Source organism: Merops nubicus, unplaced genomic scaffold (genome assembly GCF_000691845.1).
Source record: "Merops nubicus isolate BGI_N331 unplaced genomic scaffold, ASM69184v1 scaffold2644, whole genome shotgun sequence".
Classification (NCBI taxonomy): Eukaryota; Metazoa; Chordata; class Aves; order Coraciiformes; family Meropidae; genus Merops; species Merops nubicus.
In genome coordinates this window covers 41,217-55,716 of record NW_008604681.1, presented here as the reverse complement: position 1 = coordinate 55,716, position 14,500 = coordinate 41,217, and the positions used below count along the sequence as shown (strand labels likewise).

Below are 14,500 nucleotides of genomic sequence, written 5' to 3'. Positions count from 1 at the left end.
ATGAAATCAGACCTGCAGCTACCTGCAGGCAGTGAGGAAAGGACAGAAATAATTGTATGGTCTCCCAAACCAGGCCAAAAGGTATAGCGTGCTAGAATCAGGCAAGGTAGCTAATTGCTAAAAGCCTTGACCAAAACTAGAAGAGACAGACAGACCTGCTGGAAGAAAAAGTAGGGAGGTAACTTGCATAAGAAGGGAGTCAGGAGAGCTCTCTAATATTTGTGTCTGTGGGAATTTTACATAATAATCAATCTTTGGACAGAAGAAAATTAGCCCTGAGCCCAGATTTTACCACATCAAGCTATAACAGGATAAGTATATTTATAGTCAAATTATTAACTTCCAAACCAAATTATTAGTTCTGAAACTCAGACAGCTTCCCAAAGCAAACTTTGGGTTTTTTTCTACATAGGGATTAAAAGCTGTGTAAGGACAAAAGCAACACACTAGTGCTCCTGCACATGGACTTCAGAAATGGCAAGGCAGGAAGAGAGGCCAACTTTCCCTTCCTCTCGGTGTCTCACCTATTCATTTGCAATCTGGATGCAATTTCTCACATTCGGTCACGAACGGAGGGAAACAATGCACTGGAATGCATTAAGGAACTCCTGCAGGGACTAGCAACCCAGGGCCTTTCTATTCCATAAAGTGAATTGAGCATGGGAAAACATGAGAATCCAGAATTAGGATTAAAAAAAAAAAGCTACTCCAAATGACCAAGATCAGTTAAGAGTGCAGTGTTCCCTGTGGCTGTGCGATGGGGATTAAAGATTTTGAAAGGTAATGTCCTGCTCCGAGCCTTTCAGCCAATACCACTGTGACACTGATTTCCCTTCCTTGGCCACATGCCCCGTGCTGTTATGGAACATGTGTGTTTTGGGAAATGAGTCCGAGAAGGAAACAGACTTTTCTTTCACGTGACGGATGATCATATGAATTCTTTTAACCAAATATTAAGTGGATTAAATACAGAAACTAAGATTTACAGTGTTCCTCCAGAGAGTAAAACCCGTCTTTATTCTGTTCCCAGCATACACTGAGTGTACTTTACACCTCGTTTTAACAGCGTATTTGAGGTTGGGACAAATCCATGTAGCCCATTGCTTCCCTCTCAAAGGCTTTTAGCTCCCTCTAGAGCCTTTCGGGAGCACACACAAGATTTTAATAAAATGATGGGAAAATTAATTGGCAAATGATTAAGCACTTGGTGAGAGCAAGCTGAAAATGAGTTGAAATTAAGAGCAACACCCCCACCCCCTTCTCTTTCTCAGTCTTTTTTTCCCCCCTCAAACCTGGAATAAGCACAATTTTTGTTTGATTTTTTAGAAAATCAAAGTTTTTCAAAATCAAGGCAGGATTTTAAATCCCAGGCTTTGATGAAGTCAATACTTGATTATAAGCCAATCCTCAAATGCTGTACAGTGCTGAGAGACAGCCCTGAGGCTGACACAGATGGCAACAAGACTATTTTAGAGTCCTGTGTTCTGTCTCCCCACCCCGGGCACGGGACAGCCTTCCTCCAGAACGGGCATCCTGTGCGGCAGCTCCAGAGAAGCCTCTCGGAGCATGGCAAGTCCCCACACCTCAGAGGTGCAGTGAGTGCACCCCCAGAAATACAGCCCCGTCACGGCCCGCCTGCCCATCCATCTGCCACAGCTACCTCTCTGGGGACAGCCCATCACAGGGCATGGTTTGCTGAAGTCGAGCTTGGTGGGAGCATCCTCTCAGGACCGTGAAATAGCCCTGTGCATCTTCTACTGACATTAACCGAGTGATCCCAGAAATGTGGCATCAGGGGCCTCCAAGGGACATCGAGGTCAACAGTGACAGTACTCATGCATACCTGGAGGCACAGGACTCGGAGGCAAGCCCAGTGCCAGGAAGGAGAGCAGTTTGTCTCTGCTTTTGAGACATAAACATTTATCCCACAGTGGGTACTTGCAAACTATCTTGAAGCTTGCTTGTGCATTCCAACCAAGCAAGCTGAGAAGCCTTTGCTTGAACACTTGTCCCATAATGAACACAGGGATCCTACTTATTTTGGGAGCAGAGCCCTTAATGTCTCTGAAGGCAACCGGGACTTTCAGCAGCAGTAGAAATCCCCCTTGTTGCAGAGGACAGGGTTAAAGAGTGGCTGTCACCACCGTTCCTGCTGTCTCCATGCCCAGAAACCGTGGCACCCGGTCACACGCACAAATCCCTTCTTTCTGCTGCCGTACTTTTAGTGTTTTACACACCCCAGCCTAACAGACACAACTGCACTCTAACCAAGTTTCGAGACGGTTTGGGACCCTGGCAAGCTCACGCAGCTCCCCTAATGGTATGACCCAGCCCAGCAGGTACCCGAACGTCCTCAGGGGAGAACGGGCAGGCAAGGGCGCACTCGCAGAGGGGCTGTGCCCGGGCAGGTGGGCAACGCTGTCCCAGGGGGCAGAGGCGTGCCGCAGGACGGCTGTTCTGCTTTGGGAGCGCGGCTCCGGAGGCAGCTCAGCGAGCCCCAGCCCCAGCCGCCAGGAGCGACTGCACTGCACGTGGGGCTGAACTGAGCACAGCGCCCACCGAGACCACCGCGCTCCTCTGCGGCCCCCGGGGGCAGGGAGGGGTCAGCCCGAGCAGAGTGAAACTGCCAGAGGACAAGAACTAGTAACTCTTGCTTCCACCAGCTCACCTCTTGGGATGGCTGCTGGTCCTCTCTCTTTCAGTAACCCAGAAACATCACCTGTTTTTTTTTTTTTTCCAACAAAAAAAGAGGTGCTAGAACACCTGCAGATGGGTGTAAATAGGCACCCCCAGGACCATTTCTAATAAGCAACATTCAAAATGTTAGACCCAGCATTACGCTCAACCAAAAGCAATTGGTGTAGGCAGGGCTAGGGACAGAATACGTGGCCCTGGGGTAAGGGTGCGATTCCTGGTCTGGAGATTTAGAGCAGACATCGCTTGCTGGTGGGTGTGATAATGTAGGGAACAGTGACACAGAAAGAGCATTTGATCTCCTGAGGACAAGAAAATGGAAAATAAATACTTGGTGCATTTTAGATCTCAGTTTTCTCATCTAGTGACTCAAACATATGAAACTGTAAAGAAGGAGAAAGACATCTAAGATACAAGGAAATGTAAGACAGCACAGATAGAAGACAAAACCCCTTCTCAGGCTTTACTCACTTGTTTGCAGTTTTCTCCTCCAATTCTGACACTTATTCAACGCCGTGGAGTGAAAACTGTTGGCTCTCTGTAATACTGAACAGAAATAGAAAAGACGCACAGTCAGCTAATGCAGCAAAAGCCAGAGAGTGAGAATAGAGAGCTGAAAAAAGAAAGGGGGGAAAAAACCCCAAAACCCAACCAAACCGTCAGGCGGAGGGGGAGTGAGTTTTGTAAGCAGGCTCCCCGCGGTGCCCCGATCCCTGTCCGGGGCCGGGAGGGGGCAGCGCGTACACGGCGCCGGCTGGACAGAGGGAGAGGGAGAGGCTCAGGGGAGAGCTCAGGTGTCCTGTACCACTCGTCCCCAAACCAGCGCTGGCTCTTTTCTCAGCGAAGCTGGCACGGGAGACAGACAGACAGACAGACAGATAGGTGTGGCGACAGACTGAAGGGGTAAGAACTTGGGGCAACTGTAATGCAGCTGGGTGAGGATGCAGAGCTGAAAGAGAGGTGCTCATGAACACCTTGATAGCCCGGCTGGTGTGGCAGGGACAAAGGTGATGGTGGGGAGGAACTGACCTTAGCAGCTGGAAGTGGGGGAGAGCATGAAACTGGGGAGGAAGAAGGATAAAATCCTTTAGTTGACTGCATGGGGTCACAGGCTGCTGGGTATGCTCTGGGGTTTGCTGCTGTCCTTTTTTTTTTGCCCTAAACAAAGACTTCCTTATTCAAGAGCAAATTTAAATTGCTGTATGAAATCCCCTCTTTTCTCTTTGAATTAAAATGCATATATGGATGTGGGGGTGGTGGGAGATGAGAAGAAATGAATGTTAATGGCCTTTTATTTTCTGCAAAAATTTGCCTGGTTTTAGAACATCTTTTAGTTCTGCCCTTCTCCAGCCCCAGAAAGGAGTTTCCATTTGGAGGTAGACTGTTGCTAAACCTCTCCCCACTCCCTGCTAGCTAGATCCTTTCCTCCTTGTTGCTTTCACTGGATACAAAAATTATAGGCAACTATTTCTAGAAATAGGAGTTGAACGAAGCAGAGCTCTCTAGTGCCTCCCAGCGTCACCTTGCTATGGCAACACTGCAAACACCGCATTGGCTGCTAATAACGTCCAAACTTTTTTCCAGTGGGAAAACATTCAGCCCAACCTTGCAAGAAAAGCACGGAGAACAACTACACCAGGTTACTCTGCATCATGGAAATTCTGTTTCAGATACAGCACCCAAAAGGCCGAAATCCCCCTTAAAAAAAGACACTGGTAACAAGTACAACCTTGGCCACCTCACAGGTAAGAGCTTCTGCTTCAAAACCTCTCTCCCCAGCCTTGACTTCAGTCCTGAGGAGAGGCTGCTGGAGCATTCCTGGGTCAGGACATCACTTACCATCAGCAACTTTGGATGTTTTGGGGCTTTCCTCTGGCACCACAGGGCTTAAGGCAAGTGATGCCCACCTCCAGATGGGGCTCGGGCAGGTGAGGGGCTCCAGCAGCGGTGTCTGTCCTTCGCTCACTTCAGAGTTTGTCGAGTCGCCATTAAAATCAGACTCCAGCTCAGAGCTATGGGGAAAAAAGGACGAGATGGAAAGAAAGTGGCACATGCAGAAAATGCATGGCATGGAGGTATCCGTTCCCCTTCACTGCAACAAGCCTCAAATCATCAAACAATCCCTGACAGCCATGGGGGTGGCACAGACACAGATGTTCACAACCAGAGCTGACATCCTTATTTCGCTTGCAGCTGAGATATCCCTATTCCCATCAGGCTTCTGCTGCCTGGATTTGCACCCACAACCACGATGGTCAGCACCTGGAATCAAACTGGCCTTGAGAGAGACTTGGGGTGAAACACCACACGGCTCAGTTAGCAGGGACAGGCCCTTCTGCCTTGAAGGCTGTATCAAGATGAAGGAAGGGAAATAGCATTTGCAACGCTGTAACGCACCTAAAAGCATGGAACAAGGGCACTACGCTTTTCACCTTTTTCCCCTCAAATCTTTGGAAATAAGAGGCAAGTCGTAGGGAACTTGCGGGAGGTCGAATCCAGGGCACCCCACTCCAACCACGAGGCAGGCTTCACTTGCCAGTTCAATATGGTTATTACTGGACCTTGCCTCATCTCCCAGCTGAAACCTGGAACCAGATCCCCACTCCAAGCAGCTGTAGCTGCCAACTGCCTGTCATTTGGTGAGTGTCTGGGGAGGCACAGCACCCTCCTGCAGCACAAACACCTCTGCACTGGTGGCAGCATATAAAGCCAAGGAGGGTGAGGAAATGCTGAGGTGTGTGAGCGTCTCCTACCCTTCAGCAGTTTGGGGTAACCCATGCTGGAAATCATGAAGCAGTCATTTTGCCCCTGAGGTGACAGATGATGCCATGCTGGCATCTGCAGCTCAGATGATATCTCCGTAAAACTCAGGTATCTTGTTATTGCAAAACTTGGGTATTTTTGTTATTCCATCAGCACCATTTCTTATCATGTGTCAGGCACCTCAGAGAACCATGGGGAGGGTCTTGGACCGCAGCAAGCTGCTGCACCCACTTCTGCATGCTGCAATACAGGATGAAGGAGCCCAGAGGAGAGGGGTGAGGACAGTCCCTAATGCAGCAAACAGAGCTTAGGCAAGCAGTTGTATGAAATTGTGAGGGGTGTCCAGAACGGAGAAGACTGAGTAGAGCTACAGCCTTCAAACACACAAAAGGCACCTGTAGGAAATAAGGAAGCAAACCTCGTGAGCCACTGGGAGCCCATTAAACAGTGAGAGAAACGAGGCACCTGAGCTGATCACAGAGGCAGATTTTGGCATTCCCTTCTTTAAATGTAATTAAAAATATGTAACATAAACACATGTGAATGGCACACACACTCTGACCTTGCCTCTGGGCAAAGAATGATCACTTATAGTGATTACTACTCCTTTTTTTTTTTTCCAATAATCATGGGGTTTCTTTCATCTCTAAAGGCCAGACTGTAGGTAACAGGCACTTTGAGGCTTTCTGATGTGACCACGTTTCCACTGCCATAAATAAGTGTGCCACCATCCCACTCAGCCTATTTTTAATGCAAACAATACTACTAACCTAATTCATAGATTTATTGTGATGATTAATAGCTCTACCTTAAAAAAGAGGAGCTTACGCCATGAGTAGTCCTGTTGACATGGCAGGAGAAAGCTCTTTCATGTTTATATAGCACTGCCTTGTAAGAAAGTAAAGATTCATTGTAGTAGCTCAAGGCACAGCCCAAGAGGCAGGAGAGAGAAGACCTAAAAGGAAAGGCTACAGACAGCATAAAGCCAGAATAAATGCCATAGGGGTAGCACCCAGCAGCCCTGAACCCCTGCTAAACCCAGATCAAAGCAGCAGTCCTGGGAGGCTAGGGCCAGCAAGGGCGGGAACACAGCTCCAGGTGCATTGCTCTTTCAGTAGGCTGAATCAGAGTGGTGCTAGATTTCACCACTAATACATACATTTTAGGTGTCTTTCAAGCTGTATCTGGCATATGATACATATTAAAAAAAATATAAATCTATGAAGTCTTTTATAGCTGAGATGCTGCGTGGATGTGGAGATGCCACACTGGGACTGGGCAGAATGCCACACAAAAGAAAAAGACCTGCCATTAACATTGATTGATATATTTCTGGTTTAAAAAGCAAAATGTTTATTTCCCTTGGCTGGCAAGGATTGAAGCACTATAGTATGAAGCTTCTCCTCTGATCCCCTTTTGAGCGGGGGTCATTACTCCCAAGGACCTAACGCTGTGTCACTGAGCCAGTCCTTGCCCCTGCCCCACTGCAGGGGCTGTGTGGGGCGGGGGCCGAGCCCCCAGAGCAGGGGGATGAGCTGCCTGGCACCGGTGCCCACGCATGGGGGGGGGCACAGCGGGCACACGGACCTGCAGGGTCTTAATCCATGACGAAATCCTTTCCTGAACTCTCCTCTCCCACAGGAGAGCAGCCCCATGGCAGTGCACCCTTCCCCAGCAAGAGCACCCAGGCCCACTTAGAGGAGTGCAACCACCATTTAAAACCGCTGCAAGGAAGAGCAGAAGCTGCATTTCTGAAAGTGTGGCTCTCCACAAGCTACACAAAACCATGGAGAGGTGTTTGAAGGTTGCCAAGGACTCGAGTGAGCACAGAGCAATAGCTCTGTTTGCAACAGCTGGCTTTGGATTTGCCTTTCCCCCCTGCCCCCCCCTCCTTTCCCACCCCTTTTTCCTTTTTAGTCCTCATCAGGGAAACTGTTTTACTTGGGAGATACTATCTAACCTTTAGACAGAATGAACTCCCACAGAATCCTGCCCAGAAAGCCAATATATTTTAATTTGTACACAGAAATTGGGCTTCCTCTGACAGCTCCCCAAGGATCATCAAATTTCAGACTTCTTAGGGGTGGGCAGGCCCTCAGACAGCCTGGGAGAGGCCTGGGGTGCAGAGCCGCAGGATGAAGCCCAAGGTGGGAGGTGGCCACGTCACAGGATGTACCTTTGGCCACAACACACCCACTGCCCTAATCTCTGAACCAACATTTTTTTTGGTACACAAAGAGCAAAACCTGGGCTGATCAGGGCAATGTTTTTCTCTTGGATTCAGGCCCCTGTGTGGGATGTGAATATTTGAAGATTTCCTGCTAAGTGAGTCATACGTCTGGAGGATTTATGGCTGCAGTAAAGAACAATTGTTATTCTGAGCAGTTTGTCGGGTTTTTTTCCCCAGTTGTACATACACTGAGTACTATATTTTGTTATATTTTCCCTCACGCTCCAGAGAAAACCAAGCTGCTCTTATGTGTTTTTATAGGCTTACTTATATTTTAAAGTACCTGCTTGCATCACTGGTGACCATGACTCGGATAGCAAGAAGGTTGTGCTCAGCCATCTCCTCTTCGGGGATGACCCTCACGGCGGCCCACTCGGGGGAAGGGGGTGAGAACCAGCTCTCCAAGTCATGGTGCTTGGGGCTGCTCTTCACCTTCTTCGGGGAGGTGGGCTCATCAGGTGTGGGCCAGTGGTGGCCTGGGAAAACACAAAGCAGGGCATTAGGGGCAAGCTGAAGCAAGGGAGCCTGCAGGGGGGACCTCACCCCCTGGTCCTTGGCCACTGCTGGTGGTTTCCATGTGGGCCCTGTGCTGTCCCCCATGGCTGCAGGTGAGCTGTGCACACTGACAGCCTAGCACGATGAGTGGTGTGTCCCTTCAACCTGGGGCCCTGTAGCACAGCCCTGATGGGGTTTGTCACCTTGGATGCAAACAGAAGGAAACTTCAGGAGCAGTTTGGAGGTCCTTGCTCTGCTTGGTGGGACAGCTATCAGATGGGGTACCTGGTGGCCCTGGTAACAAAGATGCACGCCAGCTGCACAAGTAGGGTTTTACAGTCTCTTTTCAGGCCCTGTTACATGTGTGCATATGGCAGGAGGCAGATGAACCAACCTGCCTTGGGTGGCTAAAACTTCAGCCTTTTCTTGCAAGTTTAGGTCTAGGAATGAGCAAAATAAACACAGGCTCTTCAGAAGGCTATTTTTGAGTGTGTACAGCAGATACAGACATTGATTTGGGAAAAGATGCCACATCACAGCAGATAAACAGCATGATCCCTGAACTTCTCATTCAAATAGCAGGAATAAAGAATAAAGTCAAATTTCCTTCACTCATCCCAGCTGATGCAGATGGACCCAGAGGCAGGAGATCACCTGTCCTTGTAAAATCCTTAATTTCTGAGCAACCTCATTTATCCACAACCTCCTGCACAAGCAAATACAAACATAGCAGCAGCACAAGTTGCCCCAGGGCTCAGTGCAGAAGGGACAAATGACAAGCTCCAGGAGAGTGGCTTTGCTGGAGTCACCTCCCATGTGTGGTGCTCTTGTCACATCTAATTCAACAATGTTGCTGCTAATTTACACCTGAACAAGCAGGAAAAAAAAACCAAACCAACAAATCAGACCTGGGACATTGCTTATTCTCTCATCTATCAGAGCAAACTAGTAAACACCAATTAAACTTCTCTTTAACTTGCAGCTCCTCCATTTGTTGTAGGAGTGCGCTCACCCCTGTCCTCCACCTTGCAAGGCTTTTTAACTCAAACACCCAATGCTTGCACAGCTTGAACATGGAAAACAAACCCGCCAGGAGCAGGAGTGCCACAGGCAAATCCCAGACATATCAGGAGGATTACACGCACCACAGAGCACAAGCTCTGGACCAACCACAGGACGCTCTGGAGCAACAATCCCTCATGGCTGTCCCCAAGCCATTGCATACAGCTGTTTGGTCACAGGTATCGTGGGCGCATGTCCTGCACCACACCGAGCTCAAACCCTCTCCCAGATCGCGTGGTCTGTCCATCACTGTCCCATGCCCCGTTACTTTTTCTGTGGAGCTGTGACACAAGGTCCTCCAAAACAAGCTGCTGCAGCAGAGCTATGTCTTTATTCTGCATGATTCAGGGAACTCCTTGTCTCCCCCAGAAAACCAAAACTGGCATTCTGAGCTTCCGCACCTCTCCCGGTTACTGTTTGTGCTCACCCTCTTTCTGTGTTTGAAAACAAGCACCACCAAGGAAATCCCAGCTGCTGCTCACAGGGATGACTGCTCTACAGGTACAACTCTTGTGCTGGCCAGGTGAGGCTCCCTTATTTGTGCTCACAGATGAACATGGCTTTGTAGACATCTGTTTGGTAGTTTTACTGGTTGTGCTTTTCCTGAGTGGAACAGAGCATTACACTTTTAAAAAGTCTGTGGTGAACTCTGGTTTTTTACCCTTCAAAAAAGTCAGTGTATTTTGTTGGCTTGAAAACTCCTGAAGACTTCATTGCTCACAAGAGTTTTGTGTGGGGTATTTCTTTTTAAATCTGTCTACTCATATGTAGAAGAAGCTGAGGAAAGAGGAGAAGCAGCTGGCTGCTCCCATGTGCTGCAAGATGCTCCCATGTGAAAACACATGCTCAGGCTCTATGTCCAGCTCACTAGCACCACAGCAGCCATGTGGTTCTTGACCACAGAGATTTTATTTCCTTTGGGAGATGGAAATACGCTTGTCTTTGATTGTTATCTCTGACTTCTACTTTGGCCAAGCCACTCACCCCAAAGCCTCTCATGGCAGCACACAGCAAGCCTGGTGGTATTTGGGTGGCAGCGCAGGAGTCAACAGGTAAGCAGGGCACAGCTGCCCCAGCAGCTGCCCTCCATTGCACAGGGGCATGAAAACCTCTTGGGAACAGCCCTCCTCTCCCCCAGAGCTGACCTAGACCACAACGTGCCATTTGTCCTCTCCAGAAGAAAAGCAGAAAGCAGTATTGTGAGCCAATTTGTAAATCTTAAATCCTTCAACTCCGCTTTCTCCTTAAAAAATTCTACATCTTTTATGACAACTGGAGCAAGCAAAACCAAACAAAGGTTTGTCAGCTCTGTCTATATGCTTTGAACCCATGCTGGCAATAACCACTGCCCAAGGTCACTGCAAGTGGCTGTTAAAGAAAGTCACTTTTGCCACTTGCTCGCATGCTTAGTACATATTTCCTTCCTATCCCACACATTAATGCTTTCCCTGCCACGCTAACAGGATAGAGGAGAAAACATGTTTATGACTGAGAGACACACAGCTGGAGAACATTGAAACCCACAGACAGACAGACTGCCTACAATGATTCCCAGTGTGGTTCCTGAATGTGAAAATATTTCCAGTCAGCAAGTCCCTCTGCAATAGCCTGTTACACATCCAGTTTTCAACCATTATAGACATAGCAGTCAGAGTTGGTGAAGGACCTCAGGATGTTATCCAGGCCACTGAATGACAGAGACAGATGGTACCATCACCTCTCTATGAAGAGTTTCATTTTTGTGCCTTTTTTTTTGTTTGTTTGTTTTGTTATATCATGGTGTTTCCCCTTCTTGAATTCTGCACCTAGAAACAGACCCTCTCAGGAATCTGTTAGGCAGCCAAGTCCTTCCTGAGCAAGAGAAGCTTGCATTCACAACAATACTAGTCAGGTTCAAGATCAGTTTAGCATCCACCTTGATCTAGTAAAAGATGTCCCTGCCCATGGCAAGTGGGTTGGACTAGACCTTTAAAGGTCCCCTTCAACCCAAACCACTCTAGGATTAGAAATCAAACCCATTCCTTGTTAATATTTAATTAATATTTGTATTGTGATACATGAAGTTGAACAAACCATCTTGCACTCAACTCCCTAAAGGCAGAAGCTGGGCTGCCTTGGTGTTCTGGTGCTGGGATGCTCACGTGTGCACAGTAACTCAAAACACAGGGTTGCACATTCTGCAGTATGCTTGAAAAGATTAAAGTCAGCACTGCTGTTTCTCATCGCAGACCTGTACTTTGGGTAATAGTCTCAAACAAAAGGCAAAGACATCCCACTCACTCAAATGTCAGGGTTTTTTTGTAGGCTCTGACAATGTTACAGAACTTGAGTGGCCTCCCCTAAGAAGCAGCCCACCCTGCAGTGCCAGACTGAACCCCAGGCCAAATCCACAGGCAGGTGCTGCCTGGTGAAACCCAGCCCCACAGAGCACTTCAGCTCCCCTGAGAGACTCCAGTCCCTGAAAACAGAGTGGCACAGACCCAGGACAGACAGCACGTACAAGCTGCTGCTGGGTTTGTGTAAACACCGTGGAGGAAGAGCACGGCCAATTCAGACAAAAAGCCTGGAGTCCGCCTGGCAAGTATCACCTGCCTCTCCACAGCAAGGCAAACAAAGCCCATCAACCACCAGCTGCAGTGCTGCTGCTGCCCATCGCTGCCACTGATTGTAGAGGAGTGCCAAAAAGGAGAATATAAGGAATTTAAAAAGAAAGCTGAGACTTCTTTAAAGCTCTTATTTTGCACAACAAGATAAGAAGGGCTGTATGAACTAATTTCTCCTGAGTCAGTCCAAAGGCTGAGTACTTACACAAAGGTGAGGCATACGTTTATGCTCCTGGACAGACAGTAGGCTAAATAAGCAGTGGCCCTCATACCTCTCTGTTCCAGCTGGGAGCCTTGCAGCTCTCCCTGCATCCTGGACAGCCACCCATCCTTGCAGCACTGTCAGTCAGGTCCCCAGTGAGATGTCACTGTGATGCTGAGTGGGAAGACATGGATTCTTTTGAAGATCTGACTCTAGGGTGGGAACCAGGCTCTAAACTTCAGTGCCCTGATTCCCATCACACTTGAGAGTTGAGAGTTAGGCACCTCAGACTGGCACCTCCACTGACCACTGCAATTAACTGGTGACACACAGAGCTGGCTGACAGAGGACCCTTGTGGAGGAGGGAGACGCTGGGCTGGATGCGGGGCTGTGCTCAGGCAGGTCAGCCAGAGCTGATTGGCACTTCTAGGCATATGCAGCCCCCACCTGCCCCTGCTCTTTGGGGAAAGTCAAGCTTTTGCAGAAGGATTGAGGTGGACATTCAGCCCTTAAATCCAAGGCGACAGTTCCCACATAAGTTCTGAGATACCTGATTGTGCTTGAGTACTTTCATAAGTCTGTGCCTAGCTGTACACCATGTTATCCTACTTCTTCACCAAAACATGCAACAATGGCCTTACTGCTCTTGCCTAAGGGGAAGGGGTATGCCGGTGAACCAAGCCACCCATCTGGGATTGCCTGGGTAGCCTGTGACACTGAAGGCACGTCCATGGCCAGCTGCCTCTCACTCCTCATTGGGTTTCCTCCCCAGGACAGATTTTCTACTAGAAGCTAAGAGACTGAGTCAGAGGAATTGAACATCATAAGATAAACGTGTACAATGTAAAAGCTGAGGAGACATCCGGCCTGTGGGACTGGAAAGGGCACAGCCCCATTTCCTGCCCATGCAAACTGGTGCCATGCCACTGACCCCTGTGGGGCAGCACCAGACATTATCTGAGGACAACTCAGTCCTCAGGAAACACTCAAAATAGCATTTGTGTAGGATCTTACTTCATTTCCATCATGCTTATTTCAGACTTCCTACTACCTATGTCTCAGCATGCTAAAATCCTCCAGCAGTGAGTATATCCGCTTCGTTTGGACTGAAGTCCCAATTAGTCCTTTGTCAAAACATTAAAATAGTTTACCTGGGGGGGGGGGCACAGAAAGGTATTAATATTAGGTCAGAGTGAGCCGGCCAGATCTGTCTTGCAAGTAGGGCTGCAGCACATGCTACAAGTATCTTGCAGCAGGTTGCTGGCCAGTTGAAGTGGAAGTGTACCAACAGCAACTGACTTGCATTTTTTAGGTGCTAATATTTCCTAAGCTAGTCAAGTATGAGTGAGCCAAGGAGTTAACGTGCTAATTTCCAAATCCTCCAGGTCTTTCCTTCGGTGCTTTCCTGTGCAGGAATGAGGGGAAGTGAGCAGGCATGGCAGCCCTCCCAGTTCTGCTCAGCAAAGAGCAGCAGGTCCCACACAGCCTGTGCAACCTGGTGCTTATGCTGCCTGTTTTATGGACTACAACTGTAACTTGCTGTCAGAAGCTCTGCCTGGTGGAGAGAATTTAAGTGTTCCATTTCTTAAACTGTTGTTAACCTCCTCCTTATTCTGCTGTCACCCACATCCAATGATCCTTCCTCATCTATCATGCTGCCCCAGTGCTTTATTTTGGCCACACTACTGCCTTCTTCATTAATCTCCCAATTCTCCTCTCTCCTCTCCCCTGTTAAGCACACTGTCTTTCCTAACTGATCACCTACCTCCTGGTTGCCTTTCCCCAGTGGCCTTTCTCAGAGCAATGTCCCTACGACTGCCTGCCAGCCAACAGGCTCCTGGGTGCCCTCTTCCCTCCTCTTCCAGCTCTAAACCCTGGCAGCCCCCACGCACGCCCAGGCTGGTTCTGGTATTGAGCTGGGCAGTTTCTGGCGCAGGAGACATCTTGCTGGCTGCACAGCAGGTGGACCTGGCCCAAAGTGAAGGCCTGGAGAGGCTCTGCTTGTCAAAGCAACACAGAAGCTCTGCAGGAAACCAGCCTCACACTTCCCAAACCACGTGAGAAGGCCCCAGGCCCCGGAGGGAGCACGGCGCGGGCTGGGCCGCAGCGCAGCACCGGTGGCTGCACTGTGTGAGCCTCGCTAGCCTCAGGGCACTGCCACCTGGCCCCACAATGCCAGCGTCTCTCCTCAGTCAGATCTCCCCTGATCAGAGTCCTTGACTGACTTGTGCTGAGAGCAAATAACATGGCGTCAGGTTTTTTTGGTTTGGGGTTCTTTTATGCACGTGGTAGACTTTGCGTGCCCTCCGTTATTTAAACAGCAGCAATGCAGCCAGTTCGCTAGCCTCAGGGCACTGCCACCTGGCCCCACAATGCCAGCGTCTCTCCTCAGTCAGATCTCCCCTGATCAGAGTCCTTGACTGACTTGTGCTGAGAGCAAATAACATGGCG

At 49.0% G+C, this 14,500-nt stretch overlaps 2 protein-coding genes across 2 annotated transcripts in view; both read right to left on the bottom strand.

The window, feature by feature from the left end:
- The window catches only part of MICALCL (MICAL C-terminal like), a gene marked incomplete at its 3' end in the record, with an annotated part of 16,002 nt that extends 14,434 nt beyond the window's left edge, over positions 1 to 1,568 (bottom strand). Inside the window, exon 1 of the mRNA XM_008939078.1 lies at positions 1,497 to 1,568. Within this exon, the coding sequence (XP_008937326.1) occupies positions 1,497 to 1,568 (72 nt within the window). The remainder of the gene's footprint in view (positions 1 to 1,496) is intronic.
- A 1,785-nt stretch (positions 1,569 to 3,353) lies between these two features.
- Positions 3,354 to 14,500, bottom strand: part of LOC103771765 (protein-methionine sulfoxide oxidase MICAL2-like) — a gene marked incomplete at its 5' end in the record, with an annotated part of 50,854 nt that continues 39,707 nt past the window's right edge. The window contains 4 exon segments of the mRNA XM_008939077.1: positions 3,354 to 3,448; positions 4,534 to 4,706; positions 5,127 to 5,279; positions 7,971 to 8,163. Of these exon segments, the coding sequence (XP_008937325.1) occupies positions 3,354 to 3,448; positions 4,534 to 4,706; positions 5,127 to 5,279; positions 7,971 to 8,163 (614 nt within the window).